The 20,136-nt window shown below is 36.0% G+C and overlaps 1 protein-coding gene across 6 annotated transcripts in view; it reads left to right on the top strand.

Moving 5' to 3' along the window:
- The window catches only part of BTBD8 (BTB domain containing 8), a 101,244-nt gene that overhangs the window by 68,240 nt on the left and 12,868 nt on the right, over positions 1-20,136 (top strand). For 3 of the 6 annotated variants that reach the window (XM_079144034.1, XM_079144038.1, XM_079144033.1), the window contains 3 exons: positions 16,270-16,452; positions 17,067-17,213; positions 18,031-18,160. In XM_079144034.1, the coding sequence (XP_079000160.1) occupies positions 16,270-16,452; positions 17,067-17,213; positions 18,031-18,160 (460 nt within the window). The remainder of the gene's footprint in view (positions 1-16,269; positions 16,453-17,066; positions 17,214-18,030; positions 18,161-20,136) is intronic. The other 3 variants (XM_079144036.1, XM_079144035.1, XM_079144037.1) reach the window with 2 other exon arrangements.

Here is a 20,136-nt window from a genome sequence, read left to right on the forward strand (position 1 = left end):
CCATCATGTTGAAGCAGCTGACTTGATAGAATGAAGGAATGGTCTGTTGAAGACACATTAACATTGCCAATGAGGTTGCAATTTCTTGGGGGACTAGGGCAATGAACCCCAGGATACAATATGTACTCTTAATTTTTAATTTAATGTGCTATTTGTTCCATATCCAGGATTTATGAATCTAGAAATTGAAATGTAGAAATGGAAGTAGGTCTATACAAAATTACTCCTGGGGCTGGAGTTGTGACTCAGTGGCAGAACACTTGCCTGGCATGTGTGAGACCCTGGGTTTGTACTCAGCACCACGTGTAAATAAATAAAATAAAAGATCCATTAACAACAACAAAAATATATTTTTTAATTACTTCTGGTGATTCATTAGCAATTTTTTTTTTTTTTTTAGCTTCCTTTCCCTGCAACTTTGGGCTCTGTTGATCTAGAGGTCTTAGTTCCAAAGAGAATGCTTCCATCTGGGAACATAGTAATGATTCCCAAAAAAAAAAAAAAAATAGAAACTTGAGATTGTCTTTATCTGATGACTTTGTAAATCCACATGCAAAGAATATAAATTACTGATAGGTTGAGCTCTGACTGTTAAGGGGAGATTGGGTTGCTACCATACAGTGTGATAAGGAAAAACACATCAGGGATGCAGTACTCCCAGGTTCTATGAGTAACATCAGTAGAAAATTTTAGCAACCTAATTTAGTGCTGATAATGACCCAGATTGTTTAGGAATAAAAGTTTAGGCCACTACCAGATAAAGAACTATAAATAGCAGAGGTACTGGGCGAGGGCAAAGGGAATATGGAATGGATAGTAGAATCATTGTAAATAACAGTTATGGCCACATAATGAGTATAGCAGTAGCTGTGATATAAACATATAGTCTTCATATCCCTTTTACATGAGTGTATTTGTCTACATATTAATCCTTAAATATTTTTGGATTTTTACCACTTTCTCATTCCCCTACTATCTAATATAAAACATTGATCTAAGATAGTTAACAACTTTATATCTCCATATTTAAGATTCAAGATATAAGGGAGAACTGATGAATCAGTTTAAAGAAGAATGATTATCACTGATGGACAAAAAGGAAAAAAAAAGAACTTTGTGTCTTATTTTAAGAATAGCTAGATTGTGGGACCAACCTAGATGTCCTTCAATAGATGAATTGATAAAGAAACTGTGGTGTATATACACAATGGAATATTATTTAGCCATAAAGAAGAATGAAATTATGGCATTTGCAGGTAAATGGATGGAATTGGAGAATATCATGCTAAGTGAAATAAGCCAATCCCCCCAAACCAAAGGTCAAATGTTTTCTCTGATAAGCAGATGATGACACATAATAGGGGTGGGGGGTAAGAGAAGAATGGAGGAACTTTGGATTATGTAGAGGGAAATGAGAGCGGGGAGAGGACAGGGGTATGAAAGATGGTGGAAAGAGACAGACATCATTACCCTGTGTACATGTATGATTACACAAATGGTGTGAATCTACATCATGTACAACCATAGAAACGAAAAGTTGTACCCCATTTGTGTACAATGAATCAAAATGCAATCTGTAAAAATTAAAAAATTTAAAAAATTTTAAAAGTGAAAAAAAAAGCATTAGTATGTTTGTTGTATGGGGGTTAGTTGTATCATTTTAGGCAGAAACCAGAAATGTGACTGTTATTGTCTCCATTTGGGAACTAAGTGTGGTTTATAGAGATGTGTATGTGTGCCAGTTGATAAGGGGTTGACTGTATTAGCTTTGTAACGTGTTAGTCTGACTAGGGTAGACCTTATTTTCCAGAATTTTCTTCTTTGTATACTTCAAGTTAGAATGGCCACAAAAGACAATTTGGCATGAAATTTTTAGGGTAGAAGTGGTTACCATTGCTATTAAGTCTCAAATATTGCTTCTATACTGACTTATCTCATTGTCTTGGCCTGCTAACTGTTCCACTTTACTCTGTACACTTTCAGCTTTTTTTACCCTGGGCCATGTATGTGCTTAGCTCAATAGTTACAGGCACCAGTATTTCCTATAGGATGCCCATTTTACCCAGGTTGGACGCAACATGACTAAAATACAAGTCCACCCTTGTGGGTTCCACTTGGTGCTTTTGGTGTTGGCTTGTCCTTGTTCTTCCTCACTTTACATCCATCTGGCCTTCTCAACTCCTGTCCAGTGAACTTCAAACTACATAATCAGATGCAAAGACTCTTTAATCAGCTCCCACAATTGTGTGATTTCAAGTCCCTGTAACACATTTGTATACACACACACACACACACACCTCTCCTAGTGGTCCTGTTTCTCTGATTGAACTCTGAATAATAACATCAGACTGGATTACATCAAAGGTACATATCTAAATCTAACTAGGAAAACAAACATGTAGGCTCTTACTCACAGGATGCCACTACAAAATCTAAATCTATGTTTATGCCTATGAAGGACTTTGTAGTTTTTTTGCTCACAATTTTGCATTAGTTTCCTTAGTCATTGAATAGTTAATTCCTGTTCATGAAGGCAAGCAGTTGTCCCAGCTATACTTCAGTGCAATAGAAATAGAAGCATTATTTACTAAATGTAGTAGCACCCATATTTAGTGAATTTTTTAGACATTTAAGAGTTCAAAAATACTTCTTATTTCTTTTGATATTTAGTATAAGAGAAGTACTACTATCTCCATTTCACACATTGAGAAAAGAAAATGGGAGGCAAGTGCTTTTGTTCAAGTTCACAGGGTCAGTAAATGACAAAGTTCAGTCTTAAAACCAATTGCTGCCATTCTAAATATGTAAGTGCTCAATGTGGGCAAAGTTTTTTGGTTTTTTTGGGGGGGCAGGGGTTTGACTTCAAGAAACTAACAAATTAATGGAAGAATGGGCATGTAAGCAATAAAATACAAATTAGATTGTGATAAGTAATAGCATTAAGTTCCATGTCAGTTTTATTTACCATTAAAGCACTAGCTTTAGAACAGTGCCTAATGTATTAGGTACTCATACATATTGTCAAATGAATGAATAGGTATAATTTTATAATTCAGGTATATACATAGGATAACAGATTAAATAATCAATCTGACTGGAATAATGACAGAAGTAATTTGAGATGAACCTGAAGGTATAATGCAATTTCAAAATAAGTAGGTTAGGGCATTCCTGACAGACTAAAAATGTGACCAGGGACATGGAGACTAGGCAGTGTTATTGTGCTGTATCTGAAATGAGAGATGAGTCTGGGGACAGTCTAAGGCCAGACTACAAAAGATTTTAGCTGAATATCCTTGTTAATAAGTTTGATTTATTTTCTTACAAGTAGTATGAGTTTAATTGAAGAATAAGCCCTTCAAAAAATGCCTTTCCTCTGCTACGCTATATTACTTTGAGTTTGTAGGTCTAATTAGATCCTTACAAACTTTGTGAATGCTTGACTTTTCTTTTAAGACAGATGAAAAGATGAACATCAGAATGGCCAAACACTGAATCTGATCAATAGACTTTTAGACATCATGGTGATTATTACAAAATTTTGTCTTTTTTTTATAGATTGGACAAATATTTAAGAAATATTAATTTAACATTCATTATATTTGTTACAGAAATCAAATGTATTTAGCTTTATTGATATAGAATATTTTTTTCACATTGAAATTTGAAATATTATACAGAAAAATGAAACAAAGAATAAGCAGTCTTCTTGTCTTCTTTTTCTTTTTCTGTTTTTTAAACCCCAACCCCAAATTGGCCTTTCAGAAAATCTTTTTTAATGTGTATGTATCATATTTATAATATTATTTTTAAAATAAGAATTCTAAATTGTTACATTTTTATACATTCAATACCAACTAAAAATGAATTGCATTTTCAGGTATTTCTTTTCTGTGTATTTGCATATCTCCAAAAGCTTTGCTTTTGGCCAAAGCTTATTAATATGACTTTTATCTAAAGATAATTTATCTTACATACAAATTATAGCTGGGCCTTCTACTTCATTAATATTTTATATTTATTTGCTTACCATTTATCCTGAACCTTGATTATTTTATTTTGGAAAGAATACTTGACATGAGGTCTACCCTTTTTTTTCCACCTGGCATTAGGAATTGAACCCAGGGACTTGCTTATGCTAAGCATGTACTCTCCCAGTGGGCTACACCCCTAGCATTTTAATCAATTTTGAAGTGTTCAATATAGTATTATTAGCTATAGACACAATGCTGTACAACAGATCTCTAGAACTTAAACAGTTATGTATAACCATAACTTGTGGCCCCATTGATAACAACTCCCCATTTCCTTCTACCCTAGCCTCTGGCAACCACCATTTCATTCTTTAATCATGTGAGTTTGACTCTTAGATACCTTGTATAAATGAGTCAGCAGCATTTGTCTTTCTGTGACTAACTTATTTCACTCAGCTTAATGTCCTCAAGGTTTGTCCATGTTGCTGCATAGTGCAAGTTTCTTCTTTTTAAGACTGAATACTTTACCACTAGATGTATATGCCACATTTTCATTGTCCATTCATTGTCATTGGATGTTTAGGTCTCTTCCACATGTTGATTATTATAAATAGTGCTGCAGTGAACATGGGAATTCAGGTATTTTTTCAAGATCTTGACTTCACTTCTTTTGAATAAATAATCACAGATAGGATTATGAGGTCCTATAGTAGGTTCTACTTCTAATTTTTTGAAGAATCTCTATGCTGTTTTCCATAGTAGCTACACCATTTTGCATCTTCCACATCCTCATCAACACTTTTTTAAATGTAAAAACCATCTTAACAGGTGTGTGGTGATGTCCCATTGTAGCTTAACTTACATTTTGCTGATGATTAGTGATATTGAGCATCTTATATGCTTTGGGGCATGTGTTTATCCTCTTTTGAGAAATGTCTATTCAAGTCTTCAACTTGTTAATTAATTGTCAATTGTGTTGCTAACTCTGTCTTCAGATCTACTAATATTTGCTTAGGTGTTTTGATTCAGGATATTATATACAATAATATCTATTCATTATATATTATTTTATTATGTATTATTTTCTCATTATATACTGTCTAAGTCCCTTGAGCTGTTTTTGACTTAGTCTTTTATGTCTGATAAAAGTATAGCCCCACTTCTCCTCTCTTTACTGTCATTGCCATCTTTTTCTATCTCTTCACTTTCAGCATATTCATGTCCTTTTATTAAGTGAGTCTCTTGCACACAGAATTGTGGCTTATAACTCACAAATAGAACTGAAACATTAGTTTTACAAAAGAATTCTTAGGCTTACTATGTAGGATATACTGGTATTTTCTATCTCTTTGTCTCCCTCCTTCTTGTTTCTTCTGTTTTCTAATGCTGATTGTGAACCACTAAATACCTTTCTCTAGGTTGCTAGGGAAGACACTACAATTTGTAAGACAGTACTCATAATGTTTATTCAATATAGTGTTAGGTGTATTCAAAATATAGGGTTGAGTGTATATTGGCAGTGTTTTGGATACCTCTGGTGTCCCACATATTCTTTTGGCCCATGTTTGTACTTTAGCCATTTCTTCAACATCTCGCTGCTCACAGGTGTAATCCCTCAGCCATATCACACTTCTTTCTTTCCAGACACTTCACTTCTCCACATGGGATACCTGCACTTGAGCATTAAATAATTTATGTTTTGCAGATCTGGGGATTGAACCCAGGACTTGATGCACACTAGGCACGTAATCTACAGTGGAACTATATCCCCAGTTCAGCAATTCTGAACCTGTATGAGCCTGGCAACAAAAGAAAGTTGACACCCCAGGTGGCAAACCTTGACCCAGGAGATGGGAGACAGTGGTTAAATGTTTTCCTCTTCTGTCTCTCAAGTGGTTAATTCAAAATACATCCTCCACAGCTCTTAAAAAGGTCCTACACAAGATTGAGGCCCAGTCACCTACAATGGTGAATGCTCTGTCCATGCCTTTCAAACTGTAATGTATATACAAAACACTGAGGAATCTCATTTAATGTAAATTCTAATTCAGTAAATCAAGGGAGGAACCAGAGACTCTACTTTTTTTATCAAGCTCTGGTTTGTTGCTAATGCTGATAGTGTAGATCACATTTCAAGTAGCAAGGAACTAGAAAATGCAACCTTGGATGGGCTTTCCATCCATCCTTTTCTCTCTCCCAGTGCATCATATCCCCTTTGATCTCAAACTTCCCCAAACAAGCTATATACAAGCCTGTTTCTCAGTCTCAGTTTTTATGTAGATCCCAGGCTAAGACTAGTAGTATTGACCCAACTATTTACTTCTAGGAATATAACCTAGAGATATGAAATAATGTTATATGCAAGGTAATTCATTATAACATAATAACGAAGCATAGTAAATAATGTAAATGTCTAAAAGTAGATGACTAGTTAAATTGTTTATGATATATTTATATCATAGATTATTACATAGCTATTAAAACCATAAAGGGCTCCATATACCAATAAGCAAATGTTAAAGATGTATGCTAAATGTAAAAGGCAACATAGAGATTACATATTAATGCCTCCATTTGAATAAAATAAGGGGAAAATTGTATATATACATTGTTTGCATATGCATAAAAACACTCTTGAAAGATAAAGAAAAAATTATATTGGTTTGGAAATGGGTGGTTTGTGGATAGGAAGGTGTCTCTTACACACAGAATTGTGGCTTATATATTTTGAGCCATATGATCTATATATTTTGAACCATATGATTGTTAACTATTGAATTAAAATTTTATATTTGGTCTAGAAGTATTACTTTTTTCCTTCTTTGAACCTCAGGGTACTCTAACATTTGATATTCATCACATATTCAAATCAGTATGGAAAAAGATCACATATTGGGCTGGAAAGATAGCTCAGTTGGTAGAGTGCTTACCTTGCAAGCACAAGGCCCTGGGTTAGATCCCTAGCACCACAAAAAAAAAAAAAAAAAAAAAAAAAAAAAAAAATCACATATTATCTATGTATTTAACTGTATCCATACTTTAGTTTTCTAATAGATTCTAAGCTAAATTATGAACTATACTGTACTTTTAAAAAGTATTACTGCTTGAGCATATAACACTATATATATATGTGTGTGTGTGTATATATATATATATATATATATAGTAAGCATTTTGTAGATACCTGCCAAATTTATTTGCATACCCAATGTTTGACTCCACCACCAGAGCAATGCTTTTTTTTTTTTTTAATGGCAAATAAACACCTGTGTGTTTTGTTTTTTTTTTTATTGTAAACAAATGGGATACATGTTGTTTCTCTGTTTGTACATGGCGTAAAGGCATACCATTTGTGTAACCATAAATCTACATAGAGTAATGTTGTTTGATTCATTCTGTTATTTTTTCCCTTCCCCCCACCCCTCCCACCCCTCTTTTCCCTCTATACAGTACTTCCTTCCTCCATACTTGCCCCCCTCCCCAACCCTAACTCTAACCCTAACACTAACCCGTCCCTCCCCCCCATTATGTGTCATCCTCCACTTATTAGTGATATCATTCGTCCTTTGGCTTTTTGAGATTGGCTTATCTCACTTAGCATGATATTCTCCAATTTCATCCATTTGCCTGCAAATGCCATAATTTTATCATTCTTTATGACTGAGTAATATTCCATTGTACATATATACCACAGTTTCTTTATCCACTCATCAATTGAAGGGCATCTAGGTTGGTTCCACAGTCTGGCTATTGTGAATTGAGCAGCTATGAACATTGATGTGGCTGTGTCTCTGTAATATGCAGATTTTAAGTCCTTTGGGTATAGGCCAAGGAGTGGGATAGCTGGGTCAAATGGAGGGTCCATTCCAAGTTTTCTAAGGAATCTCCACACTGCTTTCCAGAGTGGCTGCACTAATGTGCAGCCCCACCAGCAGTGTATGAGTGTACCTTTCTCCCCACATCCTCGCCAACACCTGTTGTTGCTCGTATTCTTGATAATCGCCATTCTAATTGGGGTGAGATGGAATCTTAGGGTGGTTTTGATTTGCATTTCTCTTATTACTAGAGATGTTGAACATTTTTCCATATGTTTGTTGATTGCTTGTAGATCTTCTTCTGTGAAGTGTCTATTCATTTCCTTAGCCCATTTGTCCCCTGGATTATTTGAATTCCTGGAGTAGAGTTTTTTGAGTTCTTTATAGATTCTGGAGATTAGTGCTCTATCTGAAGTATGATTGGCAAAGATATTCTCCCACTCTGTAGGCTCTTTCTTCGCATTGCTGATAGTTTCCTTTGCTGAGAGAAAGCTTTTTAGTTTGAATCTATCCCAGTGGTTGATTCTAGCTTTTATTTCTTGTGCTATGGGAGTCCTGTTAAGGAAGTCTGGTCCTAGACCAACAAGGTGAAGATTTGGACCTCCTTTTTCTTCTATAAGATGCAGGGTCTCTGGTCTGATTCCAAGGTCCTTAATCCATTTTGAGTTTAGTTTCGTGCATGGTGAGAGATATGGGTTTAGTTTCATCCTGTTGCATATGGATTTTCAATTCTCCCAGCACCATTTGTTGAAGAGGCTATCTTTTCTCCATTGCATATTTTTGGCCCCTTTGTCTAGTATGAGAAAATTGTATTTATTTGGGTTTGTGTCCGTGTCCTCTATTCTGTACCATTGATCTACCTTTCTATTTTGGTACCAATACCATGCCGTTTTTGTTACTATTGCTTTGTAGTAGAGTTGAAGATCTGGTATTGCAATACCCCCTGTTTCACTCTTCCTGCTAAGGATTGCTTTAGCTATTCTGGGTTTCTTATTCTTCCAGATGACTTTCATAATTGCTTGCTCTATTTCTGTAAGGTACGTCATTGGGATTTTAATTGGAATTGCGTTGAATTTGTATAGCACTTTAGGTAGTATGGCCATTTTGACAATATTAATTCTTCCTATCCAAGAACATGGAAGATCTTTCCATCTTCTAAGGTGTTCTTTAATTTCTTTCTTTAGTGTTGTATAGTTCTCATTGTAGAGGTCTTTCACCTCTTTTGTGAGATTGATTCCCAAGTATTTTATTTTTTTCGATGCTATTGTGAATGGGGTAGTTTTCCTAATTTCTCTTTCTGAAGATTCATCACTTATGTATAAAAATGCGTTGGATTTATGAGCATTGATCTTGTAACCTGCTACTTTACTGAAATCACTTATGAGTTCTAAGAGTTTTCTGGTAGAATTTCCAGGTTCCTCTAAATATATAATCATGTCATCAGCGAACAGGGATAGTTTGAGTTCTTCTTTTCCAATTCGTATCCCTTTAATTTCTTTGGTTTGTCTAATTGCTCTGGCCAGAGTCTCAAGAACGATGTTGAATAGAAGTGGTGAAAGAGGGCATCCCTGCCTTGTTCCAGTTTTTAGGGGGAATGCTTTCAGTTTTTCACCATTTAGAATGATATTAGCCGTGGGCTTAGCATAAATGGCCTTTACAATGTTAAGGAATGTTCCCACTATCCCTATTTTTTCTAGTGTTTTGAGCATGAAGGGGTGCTATATTTTATCAAATGCTTTTTCTGCATCTATTGAAATAATCATGTGATTCTTGACTTTAAGTCTATTAATATGGTGAATTACGTTTATTGATTTCCTGATGTTGAACCAACCTTGCATCCCTGGGATGAAACCCACTTGATCATGGTGCACTATCTTTTTAATATGTTTTTGTATGCGATTTGCTAAAATTTTGTTGAGAATTTTTGCGTCGATGTTCATTAAGGATATTGGTCTGAAATTTTCTTTCCTTGATGAGTCTCTGTCTGGTTTAGGTATCAGTGTGATATTGGCTTCATAGAATGAGTTTGGGAGGGTTCCCTCCTCTTCTATTTAATGGAATACTTTGAGAAGTATTGGAATGAGCTCTTCTTTAAAGGTTTTGTAGAACTCGGCTGAGAACCCATCTGGTCCCGGACTTTTCTTTGTTGGTAGGCTTTTGATGACTTCTTCTATTTCAGTACTTGAAATTGGTCTATTTAAATTGTTTATGTCCTTCTCGTTCAGTTTAGGCAATTCATATGTCTCTAGAAACCTGTTGATGTCTTCGAAATTTTCTATTTTGTTGGAGTATAGATTTTCAAAATAGCTTCTAATTATGTTTTGTATTTCAATTCTGTCTGTTGTGATATTTCCTTGTTCATTCCGAATTTTAGTGATTTGGGTTTTTTCTCGTCTTCTCTTTGTTACTGTGGCTAAAGGTTTATCAATTTTGTTTATTTTTTCGAAGAACCAACTATTTATTTTGTCAATTTTTTGTATTGTTTCTTTTGTTTCAATTTCATTGATTTCAGCTCTGAGTTTAACTATTTCCTGTCTTCTACTACTTTTGGTGCTGTTCTGTTCTTCTTTTTCGAGGGCTTTGAGCTGTAGTGTTAGGTCATTTATTTGTTGAGTTTTACTTCTTTTATTAAATGCGCTCCATGAAATAAATTTCCCTCTAAGTACTGCTTTCATAGTGTCCCAGAGATTTTGATATAATGTTTCTTTCTTCTCATTTACCTCTAAGAATTTTTTAATTTCCTTCCTAATATCTTCTGTTATCCATTCATCATATAATAGCATATTGTTTAATCTCCAGATGTTGGAATAGTTTCTGTGTTTTACTCTTTCATTTATTTCTAACTTCAATCCATTATGATCTGATAGAATACATGGTAGTGTCTCTATCTTCTTGTACTTGCTAACATTAGCTTTGTGGCATAATATATGGTCTATTTTAGAGAAGGATCCATGTGCTGCTGAGAAGAAAGTGTATTCACTCTTGGTTGGATGGTATATTCTATAAATGTCCGTTAAGTCTAAATTATTGATTGTGTTATTGAGATCTATGGTTTCTTTGTTCAATTTTTGTCTGGAAGATCTGTCCAGTGGTGAGAGAGGCGTGTTAAAATCACCTAGTATTATTGTGTTGTGGTCTATTTGATTTCTGAAATTGAGAAGGATTTGTTTGACATACATAGATGAGCCACTGTTTGGGGCATAGATGTTTATGATTGTTATATCTTGCTGATTTATGCTTCCCTTAAGCAGTATGAAATGACCTTCTTTATCCCTTCTGACTAACTTTGGCTTGAAGTCCACATTATCGGAAATGAGGATGGATACTCCAGCTTTTTTGCTGAGTCCATGTGCATGGTATGTTTTTCCCCATCCTTTCACCTTTAGTCTATGGGTATCTTTTTCTATGAGGTGAGTCTCTTGCAGGCAACATATTGTTGGATCTTTCTTTTTAATCCAGTCTGCCAGTCTATGTCTTTTGATTGATGAATTCAGGCCATTAACATTCAGGGTTATTATAGAGAAATGATTTGGTTTCCCGGTCATTTGGTTCATTTTTAAAATTTTGTTTATTTATTTGTTTGACACAACTTGTTTCCTCCTTTATTTGACAATTCCTTTAGGATAATTCCTCCCTTTGCTGATTTGCTTCTTTGTTTTTTCATCTCTTCCTCATGGAATATTTTGTTGAGAATGTTCTGTAATGCTGGCTTTCTTTTTGTAAATTCTTTTAGCTTTTGTTTATCATGGAAGGATTTTATTTCATCGTCAAATTTGAAGGTAAGTTTTGCTGGGTATAAGATTCTTGGTTGGCATCCATTTTCTTTCAGGGCTTGAAAAATGTTGTTCCAGGCCCTTGTAGCTTTTAGGGTCTGGATTGAAAAATCTGCTGATATGCGTATTGGTTTCCCCCTGAATGTAATTTGGTTCTTTTCTCTCACAGCCTTTAAAATTCTGTCTTTATTTTGTATGTTAGGTATTTTCATTATAATGTGCCTTGGTGTGGGTCTGTTGTAATTTTGTGTATTTGGAGTCCTATAAACCTCTTGAACTTGATTTTCCATTTCATTCTTCAGATTTGGGAAATTTTCTGATATTATTTCATTGAATAAATTGTTCATTCCTTTGGCTTGTTTCTCTAGGCCTTCCTCAATCCCAATAATTCTTAAATTTGGCCTTTTCATGATATCCCATAGTTCTTGTAGATTCTCTTCACGATTTCTTACCATCTTCTCTGTTTGTTCAACTTTGTTTTCAAGGTTAAATATTTTGTCTTCAATGTCTGAGGTTCTGCCTTCCAGGTGTTCTATCCTACTGGATATGCTTTCTATGGAGTTCTTAATTTGGTTTATTGTTTCCTTCATTTCAAGGATTTCTGTTTGGTTTTTTTTCAATATCGCTAACTCTTTATTGAAATGATCTTTTGCTTCCTGTATTTGCTCTTTTAACTGTCGATTGGTGCGATCATTCAATGCCTGCATTTGCTCTTTCATCTCATCATTCAGTGCATGCATTTGCTCTTTCATCTCATCGTTTGCTTCCCTGATCATTTTAATTATGTACTCCTTTTCTGTCATTTCTTCTGCCATGCTGTCATTGGGTTTTATTGATGTAACATCTAGATTTGTTTGCAGCATTTTCTTTCCTTGTTTTCTCATATTGTTCAGGTATCAGTGGACCGCTGAGATATTGCAGATTTCCTCTATTGACTTACAATGTCCCTGAAGATTTCCATATATATCCCCCCTTAGCCTTCAGTAGGCTGAAGTCATGGAGGAAGTTGATAATGCGGTGCTCCACAAGGAAGCTGCCTCTCTAGGAGTGGTGGCCTTCAGGTGGGGTATAATCCCTGCTAGTGGGCAGAGGTGCCTCCACTTGTTGACCAATGGTCATCCAAAGGGGACCTAGGCTGCGGGCTGAGGCAAGGCCTGTTTGGGCCTGAGTCTCTGGTTTTACCGTCCTTGTGGGGAAACCTCACCCAACAGGGAAGACTCACCCGGTGGGGAGGTCTCGCTGGTCAGTTCCCTCCTAGAGGTTCCCCTCAATTTACAGCTACCGTCTGGGCTGGGCTGCCTTCCTCTGCAAAGTTCCCAGAGGCCCGGCCCTACCTCCTGGGCCTGGGAGCCTCACCCTTCGCAGATGAATCTCCTTAGGCTGCCCCTCCTCAGAGAATTTGCCCACAGGCCTGGAACCTTCGCTCCGCCCTAAGCCTGTCTCTGTGCGGCTCTACCACCCAGAAGCCTCCTAGATCCTGGGACCCTGCTCTGCACCTAATCGCCTGGCTGTGTGGCCCCTCCTCTGAGCAGCCACCTGTGGCCCCGAACAATCGCTCTGAGTCCCAGAGACCCGCCACAGGCCTCTTCCTCCAGACAGCCGCCCAGTATTCCGGTGCGGTCACTAGGAGTCCAAGAAACTCACTTCGTGCCTCCTCCTCCCACCAACCACCCGTAGCCCAGGGCAATCAATCACTCCGAGTCGAAGTGACCCTCCCCGTTCCTCCTCCTTCTCCAGATAACCCCCCACCGGGTGTTCAGGAGCAGTCCCTCTGAGTGGCTCTGAATCCACGTGACCCGCTGCACGGGTCCTCTGAGCAACCGCCCGGAGCTCTGGTGCGGCCACTCAAGACCAAGCGTCCCACCACGCTTCTCCTCCAGGCAGCCCCCCTGTGTTCAGGAGCTGTCACTTTAAGACCAAACAACTCACCACTCGCCTTTTCCTCTGAGCAGCCGCCTGGAGTGCTAATGCAGTCACTGCGAGTCCAAAGGACCCGCCACGCTCCTCCTCCTCCTCCTCCTACTCCTCCGGGCAGGCCCTGGGGTTCAGAAGTGGTCAGAGTCCAAACAGCTCGCCACGCAGCCCCTCCTCTGGCAACCGCCTGTAGCTCTGGTGTAGTCACCCGAATCCAAGCAGCCGCGCTCCTCTTCTTCCTCCTCGTCCTCAGGGCAGGCCCCGGGGTTCAGAAGCGTCATTCTGAGTCCAAACAGCTCGCCGCGCGGCTTCTCCTCTGGCAACCGCCTGTAGCTCTGGTGCAGTCACTCCGAATCCAAGTGGCCACGCTCCTCCTCCTCCTCCTCAGGGCAGGCCCCGGTGTCCTGAGTCCACACAGCTCTCCTCGCCACTCCTCCCCTGGGCAGCCGCCGGAGCCCCAGTGGTTGCTCCGAGTCCCAGCGCTGTGCCGAGCGGCCTCCTTTACGGCGCTCCCAGCTGTCCGAGTTCACTGCTCCAGCAGGGGGAGGGGCGTCTCGCCGGCAGTTCTACTTCACAAAGTTTCCTGCGTTCCGGGACCACCGTCCCATCCGGGATGCCTCCCCAGGGGGTGAGAGTCACCCGGCTGCTTTGAGTTGGTCCCAAGCGTCTCAATATCTCCTCCTCTGAATCCTGAGTCCTGGAGCAACACGAAATGCAGCCACCCTCTAGGCCGCCATCTTGAAAAACCCCCAGAGCAATGCTTTTAGTAGAGCAAATTGGGCTTATTGCCTAAACTCTTAGTAATTGCACAGATACTCAGGAAATCACCAGAGGAGGAAAGAATAATGGTACTAAAAAAAAAAAAAAAAAAAAAAAAAAAAAAAAAAAAAAAAAAAAACTCGGATTATAGCAAAATAGGATTTTTTTTTTTATTTTAACAAAACTATGGAAGTATATAATGCTTTTTAATGAATTCTTGATAAATGGGTAAACTTTTTAGAGTTTAAGTTCAAGAGTTAAATATAAATTATCTTAGAAATTCACTTACAGATATTTCTCAGTATTTGATAATGTTAAGAGATTAATGAATATTTGAGTGTCTTTTATGACCCAGTTTTGCACTAGGCCCTGAGGATAGAGTAGTGAACAGAAGCAGACATGGTTTCATAGTTTGAACATACAATATAGTAAAGGAGACAGATATTAATCAAGCACATATATGTTTGAATCACAATTAAGTACTTTTTAAAAAAGGGGCCAAATTCTCAGTATGTATCTGGTTTAGATTTAGGGATCAGGGAAGATGTGGTACTTTAGGTGAGATCTAAACAATACAGGAGTCACGTGCAGAGTCTCTATTATATAGTCCATGTTAAGATTTCATCTTCTCATTTCCAGGTGTATTAGCTATCTATTGCTGTGTAAAAAAAACCCACCCCACAACTAAAAGGCTTAGAGCTTCAGGTTATTATTTCTCACAATTCTGTGGTTTGACTGAATGATTCTTCTGGTTTTTGCCTGAGCTCACTCTGGTAACGGCATTCAACTGGTGTCTAAACTGGAGGCTTGGCCTCTCACTCCACGTGGTCTTTCTTACCAAGTTTTTTCATGGCCTAGTGGTCCCAGAATTTCTAGAGGGTAAAGACAGAAGCTGTGAAGCTCTGGAACTTGTATACCACCACTGTTGGCTAAAGCAAGTGAAAAGTTCAGTCCATATTCAAGGCAGGAAGAAATAAATTCTACCTCCCAGTGAACGAAGCTACAAAGAATTTGTGACTCTGTGTGCATGTCTTAAGCTACTACAGTCTATCAAATATCTATTTAATAAATAATTACGTACTAAGCATCAGACATGATTAAGATACATTAATTTGCTGAACACAGTGGCACACGCCTATAATCCCAGTGGCTTGGGAACCTGAGGCAGGAAGATCGTGAGTTCAAAGCCAGCCTCAGCAACTTTGTGAGGCCCCAAGCAACTCAGCAAGACCCTGTCTCTAATTTAAAAAAAAAAAAAAAAAAAAAAATTATAAATATATATGTAAAAAAATACATATATATATATATTTACACACACACACACACACACACACGTGGGGCTGGGGATGCGGCTCAGCACCCCTTGTTCAGTCCCCAATACCAAAAAACAAAAAACAAACATTTTTTGTTTTTCATTTTCCTTAGAGAGCATACAGTATTTGTGAGTTGTCATTTCATTTTCTATATTGAAAACGAACATTTGTGAACATTTTTCCTGTGATACAAAAATGAATCATTATTAAATGAATAAATTATAAAAAGTAGAATCTTACCTAATAGAGAAGAGGAAGAAAGTCAATGGGAATTATAAGTAATTTTTAGCCTTTCTAAATTTATAATAAAATAATTTATAGTCAGAAAAAAATTCAGGTGATAATCACTATAGCCATGAAGTTATGAATGATATATATACAGGCACACAAATTAATTTGCTGGTGATAATCTTAAGTAAGGGGATTTTTCTTTGTAGTTATATTATAGTTGTGCTCTCAGGTTTATTTTACCTACCTGATAAAGGTGATTTCTTCCCAGCTCAGAATTTTCCCTTTTGGGTAATTCTGAATGAATGAATGAATGAATGAATGAATGAATGAATATTATAAGTAAAACTAATGACTAAGTATTAGCTATCTGTAATTTTGTTTCTAGCAGGAAACATCACAAGAAAACTAAAATATTTTATTTGCTTAGAAAGTTATTTTATGAGCAGTAATACCACCTTTTTTTTTTGCAATATTTTTTTTAAATTCTAAGAATGATAAGAATGCTGCTTTTCTTCTGATGGAAAGTGACAGGCTAATCATCAGTTTACCCAGAGTAAAGTGGACAGAAGCAGCACTGATTATGGCATCACAGCTCCAAGAAGAGTGTATTGCATTTATTGTAGAAAACTTCTCCAAGATCATTCAGAGTGAAAATTTCATTCTTCTCTTACAGGTAGTATGTCTATAACTGTATCCTATGTTCAGTTTAGTTCCATCTTTGTGTTGTAATTTTAATTATGTAAGAGTTTTTATATGCAGGTTTCCTTTGATTAAATTAGTATGATTTAAATAAATTTCACAGCAGATGGCATGTTTGCATCAGATTTAGAGCAGTAATGGACAGGATTTTTGGCTCACAAGACAAAGAAGGCAGGAAGGATAGGTTTGAGCACCCTGGCAAGGCACATTGTAACTGTGGCCAACTGTAACCCTCAATCAGCAGAGCCATATTTTTAAAACCAAGTTGTAAAGATACTGTTTTGGTCTGTAATACAATTATGGTCCTTGCAAAACTTCCCTAACTTACTGTGGAGCTACTTTCTCTAAAATTAATAATAGAATAGAGAATTCCTATTGCTTATTTCTAGGTTCTGTTATTATGGCTGTGTTGTCTCTTTAAAACTGTGTGTACATTTTAACAAAGAAAGGGAAAGAAAGAACAAATATGATATCTGATTGATTTCATATAGCTAGTAATTATGAATGTTCTGCTGTTATGACAGACTTTCACATTTCTTACACATTTTACATGAATTTCTATTAAATATCAGTTTCTGTGTTTTGTAGTCACAAGCAATGAGCAGCACAGCTGATCTGTTGGATAAAATTTTAAAAGCAATTGAAGAAAATATTACCACTGAAAATAGTTGTACTCTTCTTATGGCTGTGGACACATTACTGAACTCTGAAAATACAAAGGAAATGGTATTGAATGTAATAACATTCATTGAAATGATGTAATATTTGAAGTACTTTAAGATTTAGATTGCATGTACATTTTAAATGTTGCATGACTCATTGAAGCTAGGTAATGGACATCTGGAGGTCGATTATGGTCTCTACTTTTGTGTGTGTTTGGAATTTTTCATAATATAAAAGTTTTAAAATTCCATTTATGAGAATTTGGCCTTTTGAATCATTTATTCTAAACCTAGTTGTTGGTACTTAGTGATATTTGGCACAATGTAAGTCTAGTATATCTCTCTGGTCATTATATTGAATTTTTGGATATAAAAATGTATGTTGTAGAATTATTGCCATTTGGTGATATATATTTTTCAATCCTTTTTCTCTTAAAAAAATCATAAAATTAGATTGACCAGGAAAAAGCAAAATTTAAATATTATTTTAAATGCAATTAGTCGGTGGTAATTAATAAGCTAATTGCAAATTATTGGCATATTTATTCTATAAGAATGATGAAAATTTCATCATATTTATTACTATTGCATAGAGTATTTGACCTTGTAATGTCATAGTTGATTTTAAAAGGCTGTGGAAGATATTTATATAAAGGACATTGGTGTTTTAAAATAATGTTTGGTTGAAAGGATAAGATTTAGCTTCATGTTCACTATAAAATTCTATTAATGAGTAAGCCTTCATAAATAATATGTACCCTACGATCTTAAAAATCTAAGTGATGACATCATTGATCTAGCTTAGGAGTAAGTAGATTCGGAAAGGAATAATGACTGGTTGCTATGACAATGTGGCTCTCACCAGCTGCTGATTTGTTGCTTGAACACAGGGTTTTACGTGCAAGATCCAGGCTCTGCGTGATAAGCTGTGGATCTTCCTGGTTCAGTCTTTCTATGCTGTTCGTCACACAGAAAGCTGGAAGCTGATGAGCACAGATGATCAACAGAAAATCCAAGCAGGTATGTTAGCTTTGAAATGTTTTAATTCTCATTTTATGATCTTTGTGACAGCAGACAGTTTGAAGGCATTCTGATAAGTAGTAAGATTAACATTTGTATGCTTCTGTTTTAATAATACTATGCTAATCAAAACTAGTGATAGTGTGTGAGGCAATTTTAATAAATTACGGGGTTTTTTTGCCGTTGTTAGTAAATGAAACTCCTTTATATACACATATAAATTTTTAATCCTCCTGTATATTTGCAACAGTATTCCAGCCAAATTTGCTTAAAAGCATTCTTGTGAAGAGGTTAGAAGTATGAAAGACTATAATTCATATAGAACAGATTTCAAAACATACTTTCTCCCTTTTAAAATATATTTTGCCATAAAGGTTTTCCATCTTTTTCATAAGACACCCTTTCTTATGGTTTTGTCCAGATTAGATGGATTTTTTTTCACAATTGATTTGTTCAGTGATGAGGCGTGTGCTATTGCGGAGTGTCCCTCAGGAACCACACAGTGGTCTCTGACATTTAATAGGTACCATTTGAAACATAAGCATTAAAAAAAAGATGTGCATTCCTTAGAATATATGATTGTTTAAAAAAAAATTGAGGGTGTGGAACTAAAAATGGCTTCATGACTATTTTTGGGGTAAAGCCAGTGCCTTAGAAAAAATACTGGCATATTCAGCAAGTATACTCTTGAAAACAATTTAAGCTAAGGGACTATTTTCTGAAGTAACATTTGTTTCCTATAAAAGATGGAAGCTATGTGTGATGAAATATATTCTTGATAATGCATGAATATGTAAATCCTTTAGTGGTAAGTCAGAATGTGAACTGCCGGTGTCTTGTGTTGTAAGTCTAACGTGATAGTGCAGCTAGATGTTATTCAAAGAGTGCTTTTCAAAGAAATTCCATTTTTTAAATAACAAAAATCAAGAGATTTTTAGAAACTGAAATTTTTTTCGTAGTGACTTATTTCTATGCTGATTTTTATATGATAGTTTACTATAATATCTATACAATGTGAGGAAACAAAATAACATCAGTATTCCATGAGAAGGTGTCCTTCAACTCTTTTCTAGTTGGAACAAACTTTGTTTTTCTCTGTTTTAGAGGATTTCATAGTTAAGTTGAACTTCAAACAGTGTTCTTTAATTATTCAAAGCACTAATTAAAAATACATGTGAATACATATGTATACTTACACAAATCTAAACAAAATATCATTGGCAATACAGCTAATTATCAAAAAGAACTGTCCATTCTATTTCATCAGTGCAATAATAATGTTTATAAACCTTAAATATGTTGAATAATAATGAATCTTGATTTATGCATAATTGCTGCATTGGGAAACCCAGATGAAAGAATATTTTTGGGTTGTCTTTGTTGTAACATTTCATACATTCTAGTTGTTATTGACTTTTGGAAGAAAGTTTTTATTGATTTCTTTTCATATATTGTTGTACAGAGTCATTTGCTTACTCTAAGTCAGTCTTTACATTGCCCCTTCCAGAATCTTGCTTTGTTTTACAGCACATATCCTGCAGAACAGATTGTGGAAAATGCATAATAGAGTTCGATAATTTAATATATTTTATTAGCTGTTTTAATAAAAATCAAATAATTTTTGGAAATTATATTTTTTTCTTCAAAATATATCTTAAAGCACCATAACTTTCAAAAGAAAGAAATATATTAACTGAACTATGTTGATAGCCCTCATACCATTATTCCTATATATTTCCCTGACGTCATTCAAATTCTTATTTTAAGCGCAAAACATGAATTCCCCAATAATTCCCATATAAACCTAACTTACAAAATGAATTCTTATTTAATTCTAAAAAGAATAATAGGAGTTTGAGCATTGTTTCTTATCTTATTTTCAACAGAATCTTATTTTTTGTTCTATTTCCACCTTCCTCATGACATACTTGGAAAAACCAGGTGTATTTTTAGTTAATTTCAACAGAGTATTTTTA

Source organism: Sciurus vulgaris (genome assembly GCF_902686455.1).
Source record: "Sciurus vulgaris genome assembly, chromosome: 1".
NCBI classification, from domain to species: domain Eukaryota; kingdom Metazoa; phylum Chordata; class Mammalia; order Rodentia; family Sciuridae; genus Sciurus; species Sciurus vulgaris.